The sequence below is a fragment of the Micropterus dolomieu genome, linkage group LG03 (assembly GCF_021292245.1).
Source record: "Micropterus dolomieu isolate WLL.071019.BEF.003 ecotype Adirondacks linkage group LG03, ASM2129224v1, whole genome shotgun sequence".
Taxonomy (NCBI): domain Eukaryota; kingdom Metazoa; phylum Chordata; class Actinopteri; order Centrarchiformes; family Centrarchidae; genus Micropterus; species Micropterus dolomieu.
Window position 1 is genome coordinate 19,626,802 of NC_060152.1, and position 23,961 is coordinate 19,650,762.

Sequence of the window (23,961 nt, forward strand, 5' to 3'; positions counted from 1 at the left end):
TATGAAGAAGTTTGTTGTTTCCTAAAAAAAGTTATAATGGAATACAAAATACAAACTGGGATCTGGAGAATGTCTAGTACACTAGAGCTGATACTGTTCATTAAGCCTTACAAAGAAGTGTTGCATCAAAGAATGTACTGTAACTTGAGCTAAAGTTAACAGGAATGAGTTTTTTTATATAATGGAATTTAATAAAACTATAGTTACTGAAAAGATCCTGTTACTGAAACAAATAACTGTAAGTTACTAAAACATTACATTATATACTAAACAAGACATTTTGAAAGTTTGAACATTGCCTTTGTCTCTTTTGTCCCGGTGTTCTGTCGATATATGCTACCTATCGAGATGTGCTACTTAGGGGTTCTGCGCATGCGTATGACCCACAAGCGTGGTTTGTTTCCACGCCCATAAATCTGTGCAACCTTGCTGTTGGGAATGCCATCGAGAAAGTGGCTGATCGTCAGTAACATCAAAAAAAAAATCACTATTAGTCTATCAGAATACGCTACCCCTGATATCTTAAATAAAGATGGCATAATATAGTATTTCAACATGCTCCCCATCTCCGTACAGTACACATGTAGTGAGTAGAGCAATATAAAATGATTCTGTGGTGGGAGCATTATTTGATAGGGGATATTAGTTGATCAGAATACGCTGCTCCTGAAATGATGTTATAATATAATCAAAAAACAGAATATGTCATAATACTGTGAGACTTTATGGAATTGGAAAGGGGAACACATAAGGTAGCATTTTTCGATAGGGCAGGACACCAGACTGAATGGGCCCTTCTGACAAAAAAAACTGGCCCCGGCCTGGCCCCCTTAATAAAATTGGTCTAGAACCGCCACTGTCTGTGCTGTACATGATGCAAAGCCCATCCATCCATCCATCGTCAACCGCTTATGCTGCGTACAGGGTTGCTGGGGGCTGGAGCCAATCCCAGCTGGCATGGGGCGCAAGGCGGGGTACACCCTGGACAGGTCGCCAGTCCATCGCAGGATAATGCAAAGCCCTTTCAGGCATTTTGGGCTATAGTAATACAATTTATTAGAATTGACTAGAGTATATGACAATATCATTTCTTACATCTAAATGTATTCTAAACTGGGTCAAGTAGTTTAAGTACCCCAACTGAAAAACTGCTCTGTCGTACTGTGGTTGGTAGTTTCAGCGGAGTGGACCACATTCCTGGACAAACGGAGGACTGAGCTGGAAAAGCCACATTTCCCATGATCCATCTGGGCCCCTGGTCAGACGTGACGTCGAGATGTCTGCAGCTCCTCTGTGTTGGCTTTGTGCGAAGCGACGCTGAGATGTTTGGGCGGACGAGTCAGCCCAGGTAACCTTAAATCTCCATCCTCCTGCCTTCATACAGCTATACGTATGTGTGAGTGTGTGTGTGTGTAAAAGAGCAGGGTCGTAGAAAGTGCCTTAATATTTAGCATGTTTGGCGACGTAACCGGTCGGATATGCTAACATTTGCAGCCCGATTTCTTACCGCAAATCATTGATTTTAAGCTAGCTGGGCTACCAGTATGTGTGGTTATTATGCAGGGTTTGTTCAAGCCAATTATCAGCATGCTACAGCACTTTATTTATACAAAATATGTGTTGAATTTGGGTTATACTACAGCCTCAAAAACCTGCCCTCAGTGTCCTTCGGTCTTCTTTTGTAATACAAATGTACTAAACCCATTCATTCTCTGGTCTCCCAGCTGTCACCATGTAGATAACAAAGATGCTGTTCACTCCTTTAAAACTCCTTGTTTTAAATAAAGTACTTCAACAAGTTTTAATGATACAAATACACTGGTTGGTTGGTATTTTTAGTGTGTGTATCATGTATGTGTTGGTATACTTTTGTAATTAACTGTTTGTGTATGACTTGGATTCATAGAAACAAGGGCATTTGAGAAGCCAAGAGGCAGGGAGCCATGCAGAGCCTGACCCAGCCTAACAGTGGGCCAAACCCGGTGACCACAGTAACCACGGAGCAACCGCTGGACACGGAGACTGAGGCTCAGCCAGCACAAAGTGAACCAGCTGCACAAGAGGAGGAGAACAAATCAGCTGCTACTGCTGAGGCTGAAGCACAAATCTCACCGGAGAAAAATGGGACAGGGGTGCAAACAGCAGAAACACTTGCTAGTATGGAAGTCATGCCAGCAGTGGAGAATGATCCGGCTGTTCAGCCACTGACTGAGCCCTCAGATAACGGTGGAGGGATGGCTGTGGACTCTGCTTCAAAGCCAAGTGCCCCCACAGAACCGGTACCTGATACAAATACAAATCCAGTGTGTGATGGGCAAAAGGCAAAGAAACAGGGCAAAGGTGTGCGTGATGGTAGGAAATATGTTCCTTCAAAGAAGGCGATGGTGGATCCTCTGAAGATGGACATGTCCAAACCCCTGGTTATGCCTCTCTCATGTGAGTGTTACCTTGTTTGTGTGTCGCTCTATGCGAAACCTTTCTGAACCAGGCTAGCATAGATACATCCATCCATCGTCAACCGCTTATCCTGTGTACAGGGTCACTGGGGGGGGGCTAGAGCCTATCCCAGGGCGAAAGGCGGGGTACACCCTGGACAGGTCGCCAGTCCTTCGCAGGGCCACACATAGACAGACAACCACTCACACTCACAGTCACACCTAAGGACACCAATTAACCTAGCTGCATGTCTTTGGACCCGCAGACACGGTAAGAACATGCAAACTCCACACAGAAAGGCCGGGTCAACCGGGGTTTCAACCCACGACCTTCTTGCTGTGAGGTGACGTTGCTAACAACTGCACTACCGCGCCGCCCCCTGTATGGGTGTTTGATTATTAATTTGAATTCGAATTGAAGATTACACATTCCCCGCTATGATGAAATTGAAATATAACCACATTGTAATACAGATTTGTTAGTGGGGAGGTTCGGTGTTTTGTCAAATCTCAGTTTACAATGATAACATGTAGATATGGCAGTCCACACAGCTACTACACTAAAATACATCTACTGTGGTGGCCCAAAGGTTAGAGAAGCGAGCTTGCGAGGAGATCGCCGGTTCAGTCCCCGGACCGGCAGAATAAAATCTGGGTGTGGAAACTAAACCAAGCAGTGCTTGCCCTCCCTCATTTACTACCACTGAGGTGCCCTTGAGCAAGGCCCATAACCCCAACAGCTCCAGTGGAGCTGCTTAGTGGCCAGCAGACCAGGCTGCGGTTGGACTGGGCAGCTTCCAGGTGTGAATGTGTAACAGTGTGAATGTGATCAAGGCCTTCCTGCAAATGAGAGGTTTCTCTCAGTGAAGCTCCCTGAATAAATAAAACTAAAAAAATTTTATGGCAACACTCTACTATAAAAATTATATTCACTTACTTCACAAACCTTATTGTGGAATTGTGTACTTTTACAACATAGTATGTTTTTAAAAAATACTTCTAAGCTTTGTTTTACCATACTGAAAGAGTTTGTTACAAATTTGGTTAAATCTTTACAATTAATAGTTTCTGGTGTTTAGTACCAGCCAAACAGAACACTGCATGTTAGAGCTAGACCAATATTTTGGTTGGGCTGACACATATTAGCTTACTGCAAATATATTGGTATGCACATATATGTTTGTGTCCACCAGAGTGCACGACAAGTGCTAAATGTCTTGCTGAGTACCTTTTTATCACAATTTCTGGAACAGGATTCTCATAGAAAATGTGTTTCTGTTACACATTTATATAATTATGTCGTTATCATTTTTTTTAAAGCTCGTATATTTATATTGGGTTCTGCCTCAGTAATCCAGTATTGGTTGAGCTAAACTGCAGGTGTTCATGTTCTTCCCACTTTGATAGCTTCAGTGCACAGAGGGCAGTAGTGACGTGTTTTCCAATTTTGACTTCCCATGTGTGACAAAAAATGAATGCAGCATTTATTTGCTGGTATGGGGAAGTTGTAGAGGAGGTAGTGTATATTAAGGTGCATTTATATTTCTTAAGCCACCACATTTACCCTCTAGAGCCATATTTGTTTTTTTACAAGCTTTGTCCCCTTTCTGCCTTGTTTCCCTCTAGCCTCTCAGCTCTCCCTGCAGTGCATCGAGTGCCACATAATCTTCAGTGATCACAAGAGCAAAGAGCGTCATCTGAAGCTGAGCCACCCAGCAGAATATGAACAATGCATACTAAGGAATGCCCTTTTTGCCTGTTATGTTTGCGACCGCCACTTCACAAATTCCACAGAGCTTATGGTCCACCAGAAAGCCCACATAGAGAAGAAACCCTTCAAGTGTCCAATCTGTGGCCAGGCCTTCAACAAGTCATCAGAGCTCACCCTTCATAAAAAAATTCATTTTGGCCTGGACGGTTATGCCTGTTCTGACTGTGGCAAACCATGCAAAACCATGACACTGCTGAAGTATCACCGTCGCACACACACTGGAGAGAGGCCGTATGTATGCAAAGAGTGTGGAAAGAGGTTCACCATGTCCAAAGCTTTGCAGAAACATATGGTGTCACACCTGCCAGAGGGAGCTGAAGGAGATGGGGGAGACACAACAGCTAAAGCTCAACTGAAGAAAGATGATGGTAAGAAAATGTCCATGTTATGGATATCTCATCATTGTACACATTGAATTAGTAACATAAATTGTAGCTATGCTAGTGACATGGGCGTGTTAGTAAAGTCAAGACAAGTTTTATTTATAAAGCACATTTAAAAACCACCAGAGTTGACCAAAGTCTGTCTGTCGGTCAATTTATTCAATACTTTGGTTTATGATTAAATACTCACCATTTACTTTCCCATCAGATAGACTTGTTGCAAATGTGAGCATGCTAACATGCTAAACTAAGATACTTGATACTCTAGCACTTAGTTTAAAGCACCACTCTGCCTATGTGCAGCCCCATAGAGCTGCTTGCATGGATGTAGATGCTCAGTCTTAATATAATAATCTGATCCAAAATTATACAATAATTAGGAATGCATGATAAATCAGGAGACGATATGTTATGTTAGTAGCCAATGAGTAAGAAAATTAAATGGTTATTTTTTCTGAGAAACTAAAGTTATTTAAACAAGTTTACAGTAAATGCAGGTATTTATTTTAGAGATGGTGAAGGCTCTATAAACATTTTATTAGAAATATGTAATGTAATTCTCTCCACATTTTTGCCTTTTGTAAGGTTAATTTGATCAGGTATCGTATCGACCACAACAGATTTAATTATCAGTTATCATTTTCGGCCTGAGATTCCATATCAGTGCATACCTAAAATTCTAGAAAACCAACTGTCAGGTTGCAGGAAATATACTACCGTACTTAACAATTTTCTTCCTTTATTATCTATAGGTGCTACAAAATATCCTTGTTCTGTATGCAAGGCCAGCTTCAAGAGTACCAAGACACGGTTACATCACATGAAAACTAAGCATAGTGTATTGCCTGCTACTGCCAGCAATGCCCTCCCAGGTGGGCAGCAAGTAAAACAAAGTACACCCATCATAACTCCAATATCTATTTGCCAATCAGCACTACTACAGGTGGAGCCCAATGGTCCTCTGCAAAAAGTTGATGCCAATATTGACACAGAGCAGATTCGCAGACTTATTGAATCTTTGGGAAATGTGCAGAAAGTGAACCAAGTTGTCATATTGGGGCAGGTGCCCCCTCATGCCCCGCCACTTGAAGTGCAGCAGATATCACAAATGGCAGAATCGGCCAATTTGAATCTCAATCCACCGCAAATAGATTTTATGGGCCTGAAACAGACAGAATCTAAGGCCATTGAATTTGACCCTTCAAATAGCATATGCGATTCAATGGAGCAAACAATTATACTGGAACCTATTACACCAGATGGACAGTTGGAAAACCCCACTTTCACAGAACTTGGTTCACACATAGCAGCAGGTGAAAATATAGAGCTAACACTCGTTCAGACTGAAGAAACAGAAAGACCCGAGGGAGAGGTGATGCATCACATCCTTCAACAGCCAGATATTAGTGCAATTCAGTCTGATCCTATGGATCAAATGATTTGTCAGAATGAGGTAGTTGTCCTCAAAGAAAACTTTGAGCAAACAGTCATATTAGAACTTACCCCCGCTTTGATACCAACTGTGGAGCTGGAACAATCCCAAACTGTGCCACAAAATGATATCCCATCCTCCTCTCTGGTATCAATCACAGAACCGGAGAAGACTCCTGATCAGACTCTAGATCATACTGTAATAGATGAGCAGGAGACCAGCCTGTCAGTCCCAACACTTATGCATACAGTTGAGTTGGAGCCGACACCTTTACAAAGAGAGCAGGAAGACCTTCCTTCTTTCCCTTTTGTTCCACCAGACACACTTATACAAACTCCAAGTGAATCCGAAACTAATCCCAAAGAAGGGGTTGATATCAACATGCAAACAGTAAGTCTAGATGAGGTCCACCCTGTGATGGATGGAGCTGCACCACAAGAGACACAGGAAAAGGCTGAACAAGAACCATCTGAGAAATTGCTGGTAGGTGAAAAGGAGGGGCAGGGGCAGGTGGAGAACCTGTCTGAATTAGAGGATCCATCCGCTAAAGAGGAAGTTCCATCACATTTAGAGACAAAGCAGGTCCCACAGATCTCAGAATTACCTGTAAATGTAATGTCAGCTCAAGAACTGGTGAAAGTACGGAAGAGAAAGCCAGCCAGGGCATTTATCTTTCAAGGATATATGCAAGAACTGGTCGGATCCATACTCAAGGATGATTTAAAAATTAATACCCAACCTGCCAAACGGCAAAGAACAAAAAAGTCTCATCTTGTTGTTAAATTTGGTCCACAAAGCAAAGAGAAGAAAAGCAAAAAACAGAAGAAGGAGCATCAGCCAACACAGAAAGATGTGATAAAAGGTAAAACACCAACGACAAATCTCTCAGAAAAAAAAGTACCATCACAGAAGAAGGGAAGAAAGGGGAAAAAGGACAAGAAAGCAGGACATTTGGCATCTACAGCTGAAATAAAATCACCCTCATCAACCCGGGATCCACAGGTGCAACAAATCAAAGAAGATACGAGAAAAAATAAAATGAAAAAGCAAGAAGTGGTCAGGGAGGTTGTTACGCATGTAAGTGAGCACAAAAATGTAGCCTCACCTGTATTCAAAAAGAAAAAACAAGCAAAAATAATGCGAAAAGATCAGCCCAAGAATGCAAAGGATGGGAAGCAAAAGAAAAAAGTCAAGACAAAAACAAGTGCAGTTTCAGCAGATATGCCTGGCCCACACATAACTCAAGATGCTCTACTTCTACTGAAAGGTCATAAACAACCCCAGCTGAAAGTTTACAAGTTAGACCCTTCAAAGGCATCCAGCCAGACACAGGATGCTTCACCTCATGAGTCCCAAACAATGTCCCAACAGAGTAAAGACAGCAGGCTCAAACATCCAGCTAGTCAGTGTACAGATCTCACAGCAGGTAAGAAAAAAGGAGGAAGACCCAAAAAGAACCAGAAAGCTCTTTCATTGTTGTCCTCGCTACAGGTTTCCCATCAATCACCTGAGACCCTGCCCACCAAGCCAAAGACCTCCAGGAAACGTAAAGCCTCCTCAAAAGTGGAGACTGAAGGAGTGATAACTTCTCATTCCAAGCGTGCCTTAGAGTGTAAGGACTGTGGGGAGCGATTTAGTGAAGTCTCATCTCTTCAGAAGCACAAGGCGATGTTGCATATTGTAGAGAGTCCCGGGCTCACTTACACCAATGGGAACATCTTTGAAGGCGTCTCCAGGTTGGATCTTTACCAGCTTCCAAAACAGCATGATAAGGTTGTTAGGGTGATGAATGCTACTACAGACTGGGATACTGAGCCTGAGATGGGAGAGATGGCATTAGAAGACAGAGAGCGAAGTGTCTCTTTTCCAGCTTTGATTCCATCCCCATCTTTACCTCTTCCTCCTTCAGATGTTGAAATGAGTGCCTATGAAGATAAGGGTGGAAGTAAAACAGGGGCAGACGATCAATCTCATACCTTTTCAGAATTTCACTCACCATCTGGTCAAATGAAAAACAGAGAGACCACTCCAAATTTCACATACGAATCCCCTTTACGTACCTCTACTCAGACAAAGAATTCGGAGACAGGAGAGCCTTTGGCATCAAATGAGGACAAGCGAGAAGAAGGCACCCTGAAGAATTCCAACTCAGAATCTGAAGTCAAGGGTACCACAGATGAAGACATTAAGGAGGATTTACTTCTCGAGGTAGATTTAGTCACTGTTGGGGAGGTGAATGAGAGAGATAATCCACCTTCTCATGAAGACACTGCTCCTCAAAATGAATCCAATGGAACCTGCAGTTCTGAGGGTGCAAGCACCAGCAAACTTCCCGGGCAAGTTAGTATTGAAACAACTGAAACAAGTCTAACTTCGCAGACTGTGTCATGCTCTACTCATCAGGTCGAGATCAAAGAAGAGGAGGAAGAAATGTTAGTCGAGACGATAAAAGGAGAGAATGGACCTGTGGGGAATGCTAGAAGGGGTAAGAGAAGAGGAACAGGACGTTTGAAAAGGGATGTGATAGCAAAGAGAGTTTCAGTTGGAGATACTGTCAGAGGAACAGAATCAGAGAAAGAACGAGATGAATGTCAGGTAGTTTACGAACAACACCCCATCCTCTCTGATTCAGAAATTTTTGATAAAGGTCAGACCGGAACAAAGACTTCAAAACCAGAGACCAGTCCTGAATTTGAGACCAATAAAGCTACTGCTACTGTCACATCTTTGCCTTCAATCCCCTCTACATTAGAGGAATCTCCTGAAGAGCAAGTCGTGTTTGAGCTGGAGTCGGTTACCACTAGTGTTGAGGAGGTAATGAGTGAAAGAGGACTGCAAGGAGGAGAGGAGCACCACAGGGATCAGTCTCCAGGCATCATACTTGAGAAGTTCCTCACTTCTAGACAGAGAGCGACTGCTGACAAGGTGTGCCTGATGACAGCGAGGATCAATCAAAGACAGGTGAGATGCTAATTGTACCAATAAATACCAAACATTATAAATGAATGATGAATTCAACATTGCAAACTTAAAACATTAGTTTTTGTTCCAGGGTTTGGACAGCATTGCTGACAATGAAGTGCATGCCCTTGATAGCCAGGAGATCAAGGTTGAAGAGAATATCTCAGACCCACTACTGTTTGCACCCACCTGTCAAAACAGACAGAGTGCAAGTATGCAGCCACAGCACCATCGTGATATAAGGACTGTTCTGGTGAAGGAGGAGAATAGCCTTGTGCTGAATGAGGTTCAGAGCACGCAGGGCAGCAGACATATCCGATGGAATGTGGAGCCGGTCAGCAATGAAACCACCTCCAGTACATGTAAGTATTAGTTCACACAGTAGGCACATTAGTATTAGTTCAACATTTTGGGAATTATTTGCTTTCTTTTTGAGAGTTGGATAAGAATATGGATACCACTCACATGTCTGTGCATTCGGTATGGAGATATAGCCTGGAGGAGATAAGCTTAGTTTAGCATGAAGACTGGAAGTTTATTATTGACCATGGACAAAAACATGAATCTAATACAAAGATGTGTACTGTACCAGATTTTGCAATTAGCGACTTCAGTGCCAGGGCAGGTATACACAAACAAGAAAGAAGGTAAATGGCTAGCTTGGCTCTTCCCAAAGTTCAAAAATATGACTTCAGAGCTTACTTATTTAACTCACTGTATCTCATTTGTTTAATCCATACACAAGCAACGACAGTTGAGTGCTGTGACTTCCCAAGTACTGCTGTCTCATTAAACAGCAAACACGCTGCAAACAAGTACCGGGCCGACAGATGAATTGTTGTTACACAACATAAATCCCTTTTGAAGCAACAAATTAATTGTTTTTTAAAACAATTTTAATTTAATATGTGTGTTAAATAGTGGGCTCAAGAGGTGTTGGTAGGTGTATTTTTGAACTGCCGCTTCGTCTTTTAGCTAAGATAAGCTAATCACTTCTTAGCTATAGCTTTGAAAGGGGATTATTAAATAAGCCTATGTGGTGGTAATTCCACTTTGTGCCTTGTATTGACAGTCTTAAACTTTTGAGGACTTTTTAAAAGATGGACATTTTGGGCTTTTTGCTTTCAGTAATGGAGAGTGGGGATACAACAAGGGACTGTCGCGTCACCCCTGAGTTCAACACCAACCACTGTATCTTCTACCCAGTGAAGGAAGAGGAGAGGGAGGTTCAACTGGGAGATGCTCAGACCAATAGTGGGAATTTAATCATGGGGGCATCCAGTGATGTCCAGCAGACAGAACATCAAGCAGCAGATTTAAGTGAGTCATTGCCTTTTCTAGTACCACGGATTATAGGAAGACCTCTATTTTAACAACAGATGAAAGGAGCCATTCTGCACCAGACTACCAGGAAATGAGAGTGAGAGGACTATTGTCAGAACCAGAGGTCAGGGACTTAGCAGATGGACATGGTTTGTTTTCTATTTGACCAGTACTTGTAGCTACTTGATTCACGTCCTTAAAGATGGGCTATGTGATTGTAATACAATACAGATCAGCGAATATCTCCTCAGGCTACACTAGCCTGTTGTGTGTGTGCCCTGAAAAAAAGTCTATTGTTTGTACACAACCCTGGCTCTGTAAATAGGAAACAAACAAAGTGGCTTGGACCAAGCCACACAACACTATTCCAGCCACAATTTTTGTGTTGGGTAACGGTAAATGACTTGCCCGCGGACATTCAGTTAAGTAGCAGGAGAGTTGTGAGTTTTGCTGTCTGGAGCTGGTGTGCTTGCTCTGGGACAGTCTCCTCCTCTCTACATGTTTGCTTCACAGCATCTTCACACATAGCTTGCTATGTTTGCTCTAGGTCATTGTATCTGTCATGGTATTGGATTTCTTCAGAATCGCATACCCCACCTTTTATGCTATTTATTACAAATGTTTCTCATACTTTAGATGACTTGCTTGTCTATACTAATTGATCTTTCAGCTGAGGTAGATGCTGAGTGGCAGCATCCACCGGATCTCCAGGACTTTCTCCTACAGAGTTCTGATGAAGAGGACGTTGGTGCTTTTGAATTGTCTGATCCTCAGCTTGACTCAGAAGCAGAAGTAATGGCTTATTTCTACAAGAACCAAACAAACCGTGCACAAGGGCCAGATGAAATGCCACAAAAGTACAGTACAAATTTTTTTTATTCTTCAAACCTTCACATAACACTGCTAAAAAATTAAAAAAATTTTGTTGACATGCTCAGATTTTGTTGATTTGGTCATTTTTCCTTGATTTTTGTGCCTCTGCCATTGGTAAATACACTACATAGTTTGTCTATTTTAAATGTGTTTGTTGATATACGATCAGGAGTCTGCACGGGGTATTGATTGATTCTCTATGCCGTTTCTGTGTCCAACTTCCTGCCCGATCAGCTCTGTGCAGCCTGACATGGCTTCAGTCAAAAATAATTTAGCAGAGCAGAGCTGATAGTCGCTTCTGGGACACTTCTGAAAGGGCATTTGGTGGAATCACAAGCATTGTCTAGAATGGCCGCGATCAGCTCTGGCGGCTGTGCCTGGTGGAATCCAGCCATTAGGGAAACCTATTTGTTTCAAACAGTAATTGTTTGGCTCTTGTATGTGGTGCTCACTCATTTGCGCATGATATTTATTTCTTTTTGTCTTTAGTTTGCCAACTTCAACGAACCAGCTTCAAACACCAAGAGAGGAAAACAGGACCAGAGAGCCCATTGATTACTTCTCCAAGTATTTTGGTTGGGATACCTGGGTAGAAATTACCAATTGCACAAATAAACTGTCCAACTTGCCCAACCCTGTCATTGCCAGAGAGGTTGCAAAATTTGTTGGGATCCACATTGCAATGGGAACTTTAAAGGTTTGTTCTCAATTCTCTTGAATGTTTTGTTTCGGTTGTGTTAGGTAGACGCACAACCACAAAAAGTTTATTTGGTCTCATGGTGTTTTTCAGTTTCCCTCTCCGAGGCTCTACTGGGAGGACCTAACTAAGGTGCCCTTGGTTGCTGAAGCCATGCCACTTTCCCGTTTCCTCGAGCTGTCTCGCATGTTGAAGCTTGCCTCTCCTGCACAGGATCCAGTCAACAATAATATACAGGAGGGAAGATATGGTAGTGACTTTCAAAATGTACAGCAAGAAAATAGTCTGTCAAGCAGGCAAAGTGAAATTTCTCAGTGTAGTGACGGGCAGAAGCGAGGGGATACGCCAAATGACCTGGACAGTTCAAAAACACAGACTGATCCCCTGTGGAAGGCTCAGCCATTATTGTGCCGTTTTAGAGCAGGGTGCCAGTCACTGAGACGAGGTGGTGATTATGCAGTTGACCAATACCCACTTCCTCTGACTGGGAAGATGCACAATAAGAAACTGTCTCTCCACTGTACTACGTTAATTGGATTCGGTGGTTTGCTCTTACATGTGGATCTTAAATTGGGTCTGTCCGGCAAAGAGGACGCTGTGGAAAAAATGGTCCCCAAAGGTAGCATGGTATTTCTTTGCAAACAGGAACTCTCCACCCCTGCTATGCTAGAGCGTCTGTTAGTAGCTGGGGTTCATGGTGCAGGCAGGGTGGGAGGAGCCCGGGGACAGATCGGAGATGAGTTCGTAAGCTCAGATGGGAAGCTGATGTTGCGCAGATCGCACCGTGGCTTTATACTTTGTACTGCGGGAAATGGCCAGAGGAACATGGCTTCACTCATTGACAACTTTGAGAAGGCCCAGATGTCAGCTCACCTCAACAGAGATCTGCTAAATCTTTACTCTATCCCTCTCACTGCCTCGGCCCCAACCTGCTGGCCTCAAGCAGTGCTTTGGTATCTAACGGATCTGGCTTTGGTAAACTCCTGGCTCCTATACAGACAGGATCACGGGGCTGCGTCTCTACCTTTGACTCTCATGGCCTTCAGATTGGAGGTGTCCAAGGCTTTGATCCTCTCCAGCGGCTCTGATACCCAAGACTCAGTTCCCCCCCAACCCCTCATAGAGAAGGGACATGCATCAAATGAAACCCCCAATCCCAGTGTTGTGGAGGAAAGTCCCCTGCCAGATGCAGCCACACGGTACGATGGTTCAGGCCACTGGCCCGAGCAGCTTGGGGAGGGAGAAGGGGGCAGGTGTCGTTTTGGGGACTGTCAGAGAACATCTCGAGTGCTATGCCTTAAGTGCTGTGTCTTTCTTTGTATCTCACGCAACCACAACTGCTTTTTGAATTTCCACAACGAAGGGAGTTTGGGAAAAGAGTAGTGTCCACTCCAGACATCAACCTTTTTATGTAACATTTTACTTTCTGGTTTAGAATGTAACTGTGCTTTTGGTGTATGTAAACCCAGCTAATCAAAAACTGGTATTATCTCCTCAGTCCTTACAACTTTTCCATGATGCCTATCACTGGCAATGTCATTCTTTTAGTAGGATTATTGTGCTGCAGTTTAAAAAAACAAATGCTTTGTGATTTGTCATTGAGCAAGTGTAAAAATGAATTTGCCTTTAGAAGGAAATGTAAAAAAAAAAATACTCACAGCCATGTACTTTGTGCTGCAAAGTGTAAAATATGATTTTGACATTGCGGTTACCATGATGTTTTTACTATTTATTTTTGTACATCATTTTAAATTCTATGATAAGCTTGTTTTGGGGTCTTTGAATTTAAACATTATTTATTTGAATTTCAGAATACAATAAAAAACTGTTAAAAAAAGAAATACATTGTTTTGGGATTTTTTCAAGACCGCCAACAAATATTTACACAACACACCTTTTTTGACAGCTTGTCACAGTAAGTAAAACACAGGTGTTACTAATAACATTAAAGCTCTGTTCTATTAAAATGTCCCATTAAGCTGTGATAGAGCCAGCGTGAACAGTAGCAGCACCCTGAAACTGAAGCAGCTAAATTGAATTCAGCCATCATTCATATTATTATTTACACCTATGTGTTTCTTACTGTGACATATCAAAATATCTTCCATTAAAAGTGAAAGGTTATTTATTGTCCCACTTGGGATATTTGTCATGCAGCAATGGTTGACATAATGAAAGAAATTTGGCAGCAAAAGGATACAGACAGATACAAAAAGACAACATCAACAATAAATCACATAGCTAGTGCAAGGAAGTGGAAATTCATAACTGCATATATGCCAGAGTGCAAATGTGCCAAGGTAATACAGCTAGAGGGCCAATTGAGGATGAAAGAGACATGGAGTCTTTCAGTCCTCCTAACAGGTGCCCTGAAACAGCTTCAATGATTAGGTTTTTTGTTTTTGCTGCGACACTCGTTATTGAACATGATTAAAAGAAGTGGGCAACTATTAGAGGAACCGGTGGATGTGCCGGTTGGACAGAACTCCATTAATGCTCGCACACTGTGACCTATCAGTTTAAAAGTCGATTATCCAATCAGTCAGATTATGATTAAGTTTAAAGTGGCAGATAGGCCTCTCTGTGAGCAGGAGAGTCCGAATGGTATTGAATGCCAAAGAGAGGTCAATAAATAAAGAGTCTGGCATGAGTCTTGGGGCCCTCCAAATGCTAATACAAAAAGTGTAACAGTGAGACGACAGCATCCTCCACACCTCTACCAGGACTATATGCACATTTTAACGGATGTAGTGGTTCCTCAACCTACATTAAACCTGATTCTTGATGAGCTTTTCAAATGACTTCATTACTAAAGAAGTCAGAGCTACTGGACTGAAATCATTTAACACTGTAGGTGTGTTACTGTTGGCTACTGAAGCAATAATGGAATGTTTCCAAAGCTTCTGCAGCTTTAGAGATTAAGTAAAGATATACTGAAAGCTGCTACAGAGCTGATATGCACACGTTTTTAATACCTGGCCTCAGATGTTATCAGGTCGTTGGCTCTCAGTCATCTGGGCAGTAAAATCATGATTATTAAATCTTAGATTAAAATGATTTAGTTTCCATCCAGAGCGATGCACCTGTTGCCCTTATCCTGAAATCCTATCATCATTTTCATTCCGTTCCTCTCTTTAAGTTGTTTCTGCTGAGCTCTGCCTCACTCATATCCTTACACCTCAGTTAAGCCTTTTTTCAGCCCTCATATCTTCATTTAGTTCCCTCTCTGTATTGGCATACCCATCATTAAAAAGCATGTTTCCTTTTACATGTCAGACCCTTAATGTCTTCGGAAATCCACTGTTTGTTGTTAGGACAAATATTTACTTCTTTTGTATGAATCATGCAGTATTTGCAAAAAGAGATGTAGCTACACACATCCATAAGCTCATCAATATCAGAGGAGTCTGTCTGAACCTTGAGTCCAGACCTTGACCTGCCTTTTAATCGCCTTCTCCCTCAGCACAGATCTTGGAAGGTTACTTTAGAAAATTACCTTATTTCAAATTTAATAGTAGTGTAACTATCTCAATTACTTTATCAAAGTAGTGTAACTTACTACATTTAAGTACTTTTTGATTAATTTTCTAAATTTATAATGAATGTTTTCAACTGTTAACCATTTTCAAAAGACAGCTTGAGAGGCAATTTAACTGGTAGACGGGTGGCAAATTCAAACATGAGAACCAATCACAAGCATCAGAATAGCATCAAACTTTACCAAACTTCTGTGGCTGGAAATGGCATAGGAAGAGATTGTACACATGTAAAACATGCAGAGCAACAAAATGAATATTATTCAACAAACAGCCTAGCTTTTTACAGAAAATATTCAGATGTGACCCCCAATGTAATCATGAACATATTCATAAGTAATTGTCATTTAACTACTCATTTTTCCCCAGTAACTGTAACAGATTACAGTTACATTTATTTTGAAATTTAATTATTCAACTAAATTACATGTAACTAGTTACTCCCCAACACTGTAACCAAGCTAGATTTATTCATCCCAAATGGATGTGCAGTACCACTAGGACCATGCTGGTTCTGCAATATGTATTGATATTATTAGTGAAAACGAAGAAGATAATGTTAAAATAGAAAAGAACAGAAAACTGTAAATTGTATATAGCCTATGCATAGGCTACTCCCAAACAGAGGCATGTTATAATCCATGAGGACATTGTAAAACAGCTGGTGTGAAGAGTGAATTCAAGTTAGACATTCAATTCAAAACGCTGAGAAACGTCCTTGTGAAATAAGCTACAGAAGACTGTTGATTGAACTTACTCACACCTGTGTGAAAGCCTTTTTGTGTGTCGATGATTTAATTTAAAGGGGTACACGGAAGTGTACGGAGAGGGAGGTAAATAAGACAATTACAGTCCAGTAAATGAAAATTTGAATAAGTACTTTTCACGAAGTAGTTCTGGGTCACGTGACAGAGATCCACCATAGATTCAGACTGAATAGAAAGGGTCAGTTCAAATCCATGTATCATAAAGGCATAACGTTAGCTGTTCTGTTGTGTTAGCAGGTTTTATTAGATAATATAGTGTAGTAACAGGTGCGTTGACATTTTGAAACAAAAACTCTTGTATTATACTTGTGCTATTATACTGTAGAACAGTCATGTGCCTCGTTTCCGTAAAATAATATATCTTCCTAGACTCACTACGATGCAAACTGCTGCTCTGTACCTGTGACGGAACAACGTGGCAGATCTATTTTGTGTACCTTAATGTTCCGTGTAAATCATAGGTCTAAACATTGTCAATGCTGTAACAACTAGTACCACAGACTCCCCGGCAGCCATCTTAGTTGTACCTACGGCTATCACAGCCATACACCAGGAAGTGTCCGATCTATCCGTTGTGCTTCTCTGGGGTCAACTCTCTCAGTCAAACTACCTTCAAAGAGCGGTTAGAGGTAACGTAAACGTCTACTCAGTTTTAGATTTGTCATTTAAATCGTTTACTCTGGCTACAAATATTGACGTACACCATATTGACGTATACGTTAGCATAATGCACACAAGCGCCAAACAATGAGTTAAAACTTGGTGTGTGAAAAAGCACGAAAAGTCTTCGATGTTATTTGAATGGCAGCCAGTGTTGTTAGCGCTAACCAGTAGCAGGATAGCTAGCATTAGCCCGCCCGGTGGCCTTGTATTTTATGATTAGCGCAAGCTACGCGCGCAGACTTTAAAGTAAAGCACTTAAACGATTCTAGTTTACCAGCTAGAGTCGTTAAAGTATTTCAATCAGCAAAGTGAAGGCTGTATGATCGCAGGCTAGCATGGAGCTAGTTATCTTAGCTAGCGGCCTCAAAGGCAGTAACGTTACGCTAGCTAAAATGAGCTGAAACTTAAGTGGTTCCTGTTGGGAATACGGGCTAAAAGTTAAACAGCCCTTAAGCTATGTATATTTTGGTTTCTTTGAACACATTTGTCTTACAGTTACCTCATACTAAACAACTTGTAGGGGAAATCATGTATACGAATAGATAGATATAAATAGAATAGTCATCTGTTGAATAAGCTTAAATGATCCTTGCGTATTTAAAGGTAAGTTATCTGTGGGATTATAGAAGTGTTATGTTCCCGCTGTTAACCAAACTGCTGTTATTTCCATGTGCTATGGAGTTTAACCTAATCCGACTTTCATGCTGTCTTTGTTTCTGCTTTCTTTAACCGAATATAGGAAAGTTGTTGTGAGACCACCTAGTATACCAGATGGACTCGGAGATTTTGAACATAGAGGAGATAGTGATGGGAAGGGGATTGCCAGATCCGCCTCCAGAAGCTCCCCCTGAAAAGCCAGCAGAGCCATACAAACCCATCACCTTTAATGGACCTCCTGCCCCCTCTGTTCAATCATGTAAATAGTACAATGGTCACACTTGAACTCAAAATGCTGAAAGCAGCTGAAAGATCAAGTGTGTCTTTGCGAGGTCTCTAATCTCCCCCTGTCCTTCCAGACCAGCATGAAAATCTGCAGTGTTTCCAGTGCTTCATCACGTTCTGCAGTGCCAAAGCCAAGGAAAGGCATATGAAGAAGAGCCACCGGGAAGAGTATAAGCAACAGCTTCAGCAGGTAAGCTTCACAATAGCAGGTCATTCAGTTCACTAGTAATGGTGACAGTTTGTGTCAATTACACATTTTGTGTAGAACAAATTGCCTTTACATAAACATATAAATATACTTTTAATTAGTGTTTATGACAAGTTTTCATAAGCACTATCTCTAAGTCTTGACAGAGTTGTTTGATATTTTTGTTGCAGTGCCTATTCCTTTTCTCCCCTAATTTTCTCTGCCAGAAAATACTCAGATAGTTAACATAGCAGCTTTCTAATACTTTAGTCACCCAAGTATATTTTGACATTAGTTTAAAGGTACAATTTATCATATTCTGCTTTTATCCTTTAATTGCTATCAAGTTAATGGCATTGCAGTGCATGCAAAAATGGTCAGAGAGAATGTGCATGCAGTGCATTCACGTGTTATAGCTTGTGTTTGAATATGTTTTGTGAAATTAATATTTTATATTTTATAGAATATGTTGAGCTTGATTTTGCTCGCCTTTATTTGATAGAATGAATACTGTATATACAGCATATACCTTTGATACATTGTTACTGTTAGTTTTCAGTAAAGCAAGACAAACTCCTGCGCGTCACCTGTCCTGGGCAAATAAAGTAAATCTGATAAAGTAGTTCTTGGTCTTGAATTGTTTTAACTTTGGTCCCTCTTGGTTTTTATTTCTTCACAGGGAAACACATTGTTCACGTGCTACGTGTGTGATCGTACATTTCTGTCATCTGAGGAACTGACACAGCACCAGCCAACACACAGCAAGGACGACAAGCCCTTCAAATGCGTTCACTGCAAGGAGAGCTTTAAAACGTTCTCTGAAGTGAGTTAATGTTAAAGCTTTATTTATTTAGTTTTATGAAATAGCATAAAAGTAATTTACTGGCAGTATTAAAACTAAATTAACACCATAAACGCCTGACAAATATAAGCATTATAATATAAGATTCTAGTTTATACTGAATGTTTCTGTTTTATCTCTTTACTTCTCACTTTCACAGCTCACAGCCCATAGAAGACAGGTGTGTCCAGAGAAACAGATGGTATGTAAAGATTGCAATGAAACCTTCCGGAGTGCTGGACTGCTGCGCAATCATCGCCTGACCCAACATCTCCGCCCGGACGTAGAGATTGCAGAACAGCCGGAGGACCCTACAAAGACCCACCGCTGTAAGAAGTGTGGTCAGGGCTTTGAAACGGAATCGGAACTGGTATCGCACCAGGAGAAGTACCCTGAAGGGCAGCAATGTAATGGCAGCGCTTCAACCGTCAAGAAACGTGGGCGGCCTTCCAAAACCGAAGAACCGGCAGGTGCTGAGAAAAAGGGAAAGCGGAAAAAGAAGGACGAGGCAGAAGCACCTGAGGAGGCGGTAAAGGCCAGCAGCACGTCCGAGTCAGCAGCACCTCCTGCAGAGGAAAAAGGAAAAGCAGGTGGGGCAAAGCGTGGCCGTCCTTCTAAAGCAGCCGCAAAGTCAGAAACGGAAAATAAGAAGAGTTCCGAGGATGACGGTGAAGCTGCAGCAAAGGAAAAGAAAGCATCTAAACCGGATCCTGCCCCGCCTCGTCAGCACCCCTGTTCTGAGTGTGACCTCGCATTCCCCAGCTTGATCCAGCTCCGCGCTCACAAGAAGGAGAAACACGCTCCACGGAAAGCCCACCCCTGCGAAGAATGTGAAGAGAGCTTTGCCCGTCCTGAGCAGCTGGACGCCCACATGTCACGCGCTCACGCTGTGGGCCGCTTTGCCTGTCCAACCTGCGGGAAGAGCTTTGGCCGTGAACGCACCTTGAGAGCTCACGAGAAAAGCCACCCAGAGGAAAAGCCTGAAAACCCAAGTGCTAAGAGATAATTGATACGTGGGGACCTCACAGAAAGTGTATGGTTTTTGAAGATTTTAGTCAGGAATTGCCCTTTTTCTTTTAAAACTGGAGATCTGATGCTCCAGATGATGGTTTCAGAAGAGTGGGAATGGTTTTGAGAATGACCTTTTTAGCAAGTTTTGGATTTAAAGTTGAGTTTTGATTATGAACTGTTGAAATTTTTGGACAGACAGACACATCTCCTAAATTGACTAACCAAATGTTCAATCCATCTATTACACCCTTTGTCACAAAGCCTAGTTTATTTGTGCAAACATTTGATTAACTTTTTAAATGATTTGTTTCAGTTTTTTAAAGCTTGAAATGCGTGTGGTGTGAATCTTACTTGGTGTCTTGAGTTATTCAACTCACTTTGTGGTTAAAAAAAAAATATTTTTTAATGTTTTTTTCCTCATGTTTTTTTTTTCAAAACAGAATGGATAAGTGCATATTTTGAAGCATATTAGATACCTAGTAGAGATACTATGTTTGAATGTTTAGACCGTTTGTCAAAAGAAATGTGTTATGTACAGCTTCTGGTTCATATTTTTGCATTTTCTTTTTTTACACTTAATATTTTTGATTATGTTCCTTTCTAAATTAAGTCTCATTGAGGAAGAATTTTAAAATAACATGAAAGTTCTGCAAAAAAAAAAAAAAATTTTGGCTAATGTGCTCCAGATTCAATGTGGAGTGTTTGGCGTGTGGGCAGAAATGATCCACTATAATCTTGATTTGTCTTAAGGTAATATGTACTCCTTAATTTTTTCACTTAATAGAATAAAATATGTCTTAGACATTTCTTAAATGGAACTTGTGGCTCTTTAATGCCTTAAGAGTCCCATGAGGAACTGTGTATATCATCTGTTATTCACTGATTGGATTGTTTCTCTCCCCACTGCAATGTGTCTGGACACTGCAAAAATGTAATAAAAGATGCCATCCCAAGGGAGGCTGCTGAAGAAATAACTAAGCCTTTTTGTCTTTGTTCTCACTTTTAATGCAGGAACACAACCTGAAATGTGGTCTTGTGTTTCATGTGACAAACAGGTTGAATGGGACATACACTGGATATCAGGGCTGTTATTTATCAAGCTTCTCAAAGTGACATTTTAGTCTCAAGTTAGTCTCAAGTGCTGAGAATTCATGAAATTTACTCCCACTTTAAAACTTAAGAATAAAACCAAGTAATCAAATTTCTCAAAGCTAAGAATCACTCTTACTCTCCCAGTTATTTAAGACAGCTCCAGAGGTCTCTCAAGTGGTTAGGAGCTGCCAGTAGGGGCTTGTGATGGCACTGTGGAGACAGACATGAGACAATATTTCTAATTTGTTAGACGACGCGCAGTTAATTAGACGGGTCGGGTAGCGCAGGCATAATCTTTGTCAGCGAGTTGCTGAGGGACGTCATCTCACCACTGGCTTTACACAGTAATGGGTTTTCTGTTAAATTGAAGGTGGTGATGACGCTTCGTTTATTTGCCACAGGACAAACGCAGCAATGCTGATGATTTTGTCCGTCACAACCATCAATAAGCCGAAGAGTCATGGAAACAATTATAGGACATAGGCTACAGCTCCACACACTGTCACGCGTTTCATCGACATCCCAACAACACCCCCGGTATTCCGAAAAAAGCAAACAAATAGCCGGCAATACAGGAGTATTAGGCGCATTTGATGGCGCTCATAAAGATAAACTTTTTTATCTTTCATTTATTAATGTGTAGTCCTGTATCATAATGTATTATCTTGAAAATTCTTTATTGTTAAACGTGTGTTGAATATAAACTCCTCTTAGGAATTTCACCATTCAATGTAAATTTATCTGAGAATAGGCTATTCTTAAATAAGGAAATCTATTCAGTGATTGGTCTTGGCTACATCGTCATCCAAAATCCTGTTTGCGGCACAGCAAAGTGTCGTAAATCAGCACTAAGACTGACACTTAAGATTTAGTCCTACACTTCACTCAAATTAGGACTATGATGCTTGATAACTAACTTTTAAGCACAGCTTTGAGCCAAGAATTGTTTTACAGTTCTTTGCAGTGTTGTTATGAGTATGCTCAGTGAGAAGCTCTGATTGGGCTGATGTGTACCTTTACCACAGGGCAGCTGAACTATTACAAATGCTGAATATTGAACATTTTGTCCAAGCACACTAATCCTGATGTGTCCTTCCTTTATAGTTTGGGACTGGCTGTTATTGTGTGTATCTTCTGTTACAATAATCATATTTGAATATAATACTTGTATATTTTATTATCACCATCACAAATAGGGATTTTTGATGTGCACTTGAAAGCATGAGAGTTAGAATAATGACATAAATGTGTGCCCAGCTGTTCAAACTTCCTTTAAAAAAAAGAAAATTCTCAATAACACAAATTCACAAGTAGTTTAATAAGCAATGAAATCTTTTGATAATAATGTCACAGCTATTTTAAAATAATTTTCTTGGATAGGAAATTCTTTGTATTGCATTTTATTACTGCCAGTGCCTGTTTGTGTTCATATGTATCAGCCACTTGCAGTGGTTAAAAGTAACCAAGTACGTTTACTCAAATACTACAATTTTAAGTTACTTGCACATAACTTGAGTACGTCTGATTTCTGATATTATCTACTAGACAGTGTACTTTTGACTAAACTAAAATCAGTAATATTCTTTATTAAAAAAATAGAGTTTGTACCACACTGACAAGCATAGTAATAATAGTAATCAGTAGTAATAATCAATATAGATAGAATAGATCTTTGTTGTTAATATTTAAAAAAAACAAACAACAAAAAACAGTCAATTGCACTTCCAGTTCTTGGGGTAGGGGTTATATTATTATATAGTACATGATTCTATAATGCATATAAAATACATAGCCTAAAGTAAAAGGTACTTCCTGTGAAATTTAATTAAAAGTATCAAAAGTGAAAGTACTTAAGTTATGCATGATGGCACCTGTCAGACTAGATATTATATCCATTTTATGGGTGCATTACTTTATAGAGATGCAGCATTTTAATTTTGATGGAGCTTCGAGATATACTGATGTGTCAGTAAACTGCTGTTTAATCTCAGTGATGTAAGTACTGAACTTAAGTACAATTTTGAGGTACTTGTACTTTCCTTGAGTATTCCCATTTGATGCTTTATAGCTTTATAGTTTTAATTTCCTAACTGAATTTATTCAAAGAATATTGAGATGTAGCATCTTGTTTCCAAGTTAACAAATACAAAATAAAACACACACAAAATAAAACAGCATTACATGCACAGTAAATACACATATACAGACAGTATCTGTGTATTTGTTGTTTGTAGTTTGACTTCAACTGTCAAGAAAAATTGGATACAAAGACCACAATAAGTCAATTACATCAATATAAAGGGCAATCCACTACATTTCAGAGACAAATATTGTACTTTTTACTTCATAACTTTTATTTGAAAGCTTTAGCTGCTAGTTACTTTGTATTAATAATCTAAATCTAAAAAGTCCAAATCAATTAAGACATTGTACTGTAGCTACCCAGCAGTAATTCAATCATCTTTACCAGCTGCGTGATGAACTTATTAATTTGTCACTCCTTATAATCCAGCAGTGGTGGACAGTATCTAAGCACATTTACTCAAGTTCTGTAGGCCTACTTGCCACTTTTTTACTTCTGCTCCACTAAATCTCAGTGGGAGACATTGTACTTTTTATTTCACTACATTTATCTGACAGCTTCAGTTACTAGTTACAAAGTAATGTTTTTACACACAAAACATATGAAAAGTGCTAATTAAACCACCCAACTGTTTTGATGATCGTTTTCATTTTTCATATAAAAACATTTTATGGTTCCATCTTAACACAAATGTGAAGATTTGCAGTTTTTTTGATTTTTGATTATTTTAATCTATTTTTTAATCATTTTGTGGTTTGGACTGAAAAAGCAAGCATTGTGAAAGTGTCGCTTTGGGCTCTGGGCAATTGTGACAAAATATTTATCCATACTAATACAATCATTAATTGCAGTCTGATACAAAATAGTTCAACCTCTGAATGCATGAGTAAGGACAATCTAATCCAGTCACAGGGGAGATTAGGCTACTTTTACTTTTAATACTTTAAGTCCAAATTCCTAATTA

At 40.5% G+C, this 23,961-nt stretch overlaps 2 protein-coding genes across 7 annotated transcripts; both read left to right on the plus strand.

Moving 5' to 3' along the window:
* The first annotated feature begins 1,200 nt into the window (after positions 1–1,200).
* Positions 1,201–13,706, plus strand: LOC123968526. Of its 5 annotated transcripts, XM_046045354.1 has the most exons (10): positions 1,201–1,348; positions 1,907–2,436; positions 4,062–4,574; positions 5,342–5,461; positions 8,774–8,982; positions 9,062–9,344; positions 10,111–10,302; positions 10,976–11,162; positions 11,668–11,875; positions 11,969–13,706. In XM_046045354.1, the coding sequence occupies exons 2-10, from the start codon at positions 1,944–1,946 to the stop codon at positions 13,256–13,258; spliced, it is 3,495 nt and encodes a 1,164-aa protein (XP_045901310.1). In that variant the 5' UTR covers positions 1,201–1,348; positions 1,907–1,943; the 3' UTR covers positions 13,259–13,706. The 5 variants fall into 5 exon arrangements, with proteins under 5 accessions (XP_045901310.1, XP_045901306.1, XP_045901309.1 ...); XM_046045350.1 differs by having other exon boundaries at positions 5,342–8,982; XM_046045353.1 differs by having other exon boundaries at positions 5,342–8,982; positions 9,074–9,344.
* A 2,749-nt stretch (positions 13,707–16,455) lies between these two features.
* znf576.2 (zinc finger protein 576, tandem duplicate 2) lies at positions 16,456–20,796 on the plus strand. Of its 2 annotated transcripts, none has more exons than XM_046046021.1 (5): positions 16,456–16,807; positions 17,581–17,757; positions 17,858–17,973; positions 18,650–18,793; positions 18,972–20,796. In XM_046046021.1, the coding sequence occupies exons 2-5, from the start codon at positions 17,613–17,615 to the stop codon at positions 19,815–19,817; spliced, it is 1,251 nt and encodes a 416-aa protein (XP_045901977.1). In that variant the 5' UTR covers positions 16,456–16,807; positions 17,581–17,612; the 3' UTR covers positions 19,818–20,796. The 2 variants fall into 2 exon arrangements, with proteins under 2 accessions (XP_045901977.1, XP_045901978.1); XM_046046022.1 differs by lacking the exon at positions 16,456–16,807 and adding an exon at positions 16,854–17,444.
* Positions 20,797–23,961: the final 3,165 nt, after the last annotated feature.

Coding starts and splice junctions, on each gene's coding strand:
- LOC123968526 (XM_046045350.1), top strand. CDS start 1,944: ATGCAGAGCCTGACCCAGCCTAACAGTGGGCCAAACCCGGTGACCACA. Junction 2,437..4,061: donor CCTGGTTATGCCTCTCTCAT/GTGAGTGTTACC, acceptor GTTTCCCTCTAG/CCTCTCAGCTCTCCCTGCAG. Junction 11,163..11,667: donor CCAGATGAAATGCCACAAAA/GTACAGTACAAA, acceptor TTTTGTCTTTAG/TTTGCCAACTTCAACGAACC.
- znf576.2 (XM_046046021.1), top strand. CDS start 17,613: ATGGACTCGGAGATTTTGAACATAGAGGAGATAGTGATGGGAAGGGGA. Junction 17,974..18,649: donor ATAAGCAACAGCTTCAGCAG/GTAAGCTTCACA, acceptor ATTTCTTCACAG/GGAAACACATTGTTCACGTG. Junction 18,794..18,971: donor GCTTTAAAACGTTCTCTGAA/GTGAGTTAATGT, acceptor TCACTTTCACAG/CTCACAGCCCATAGAAGACA.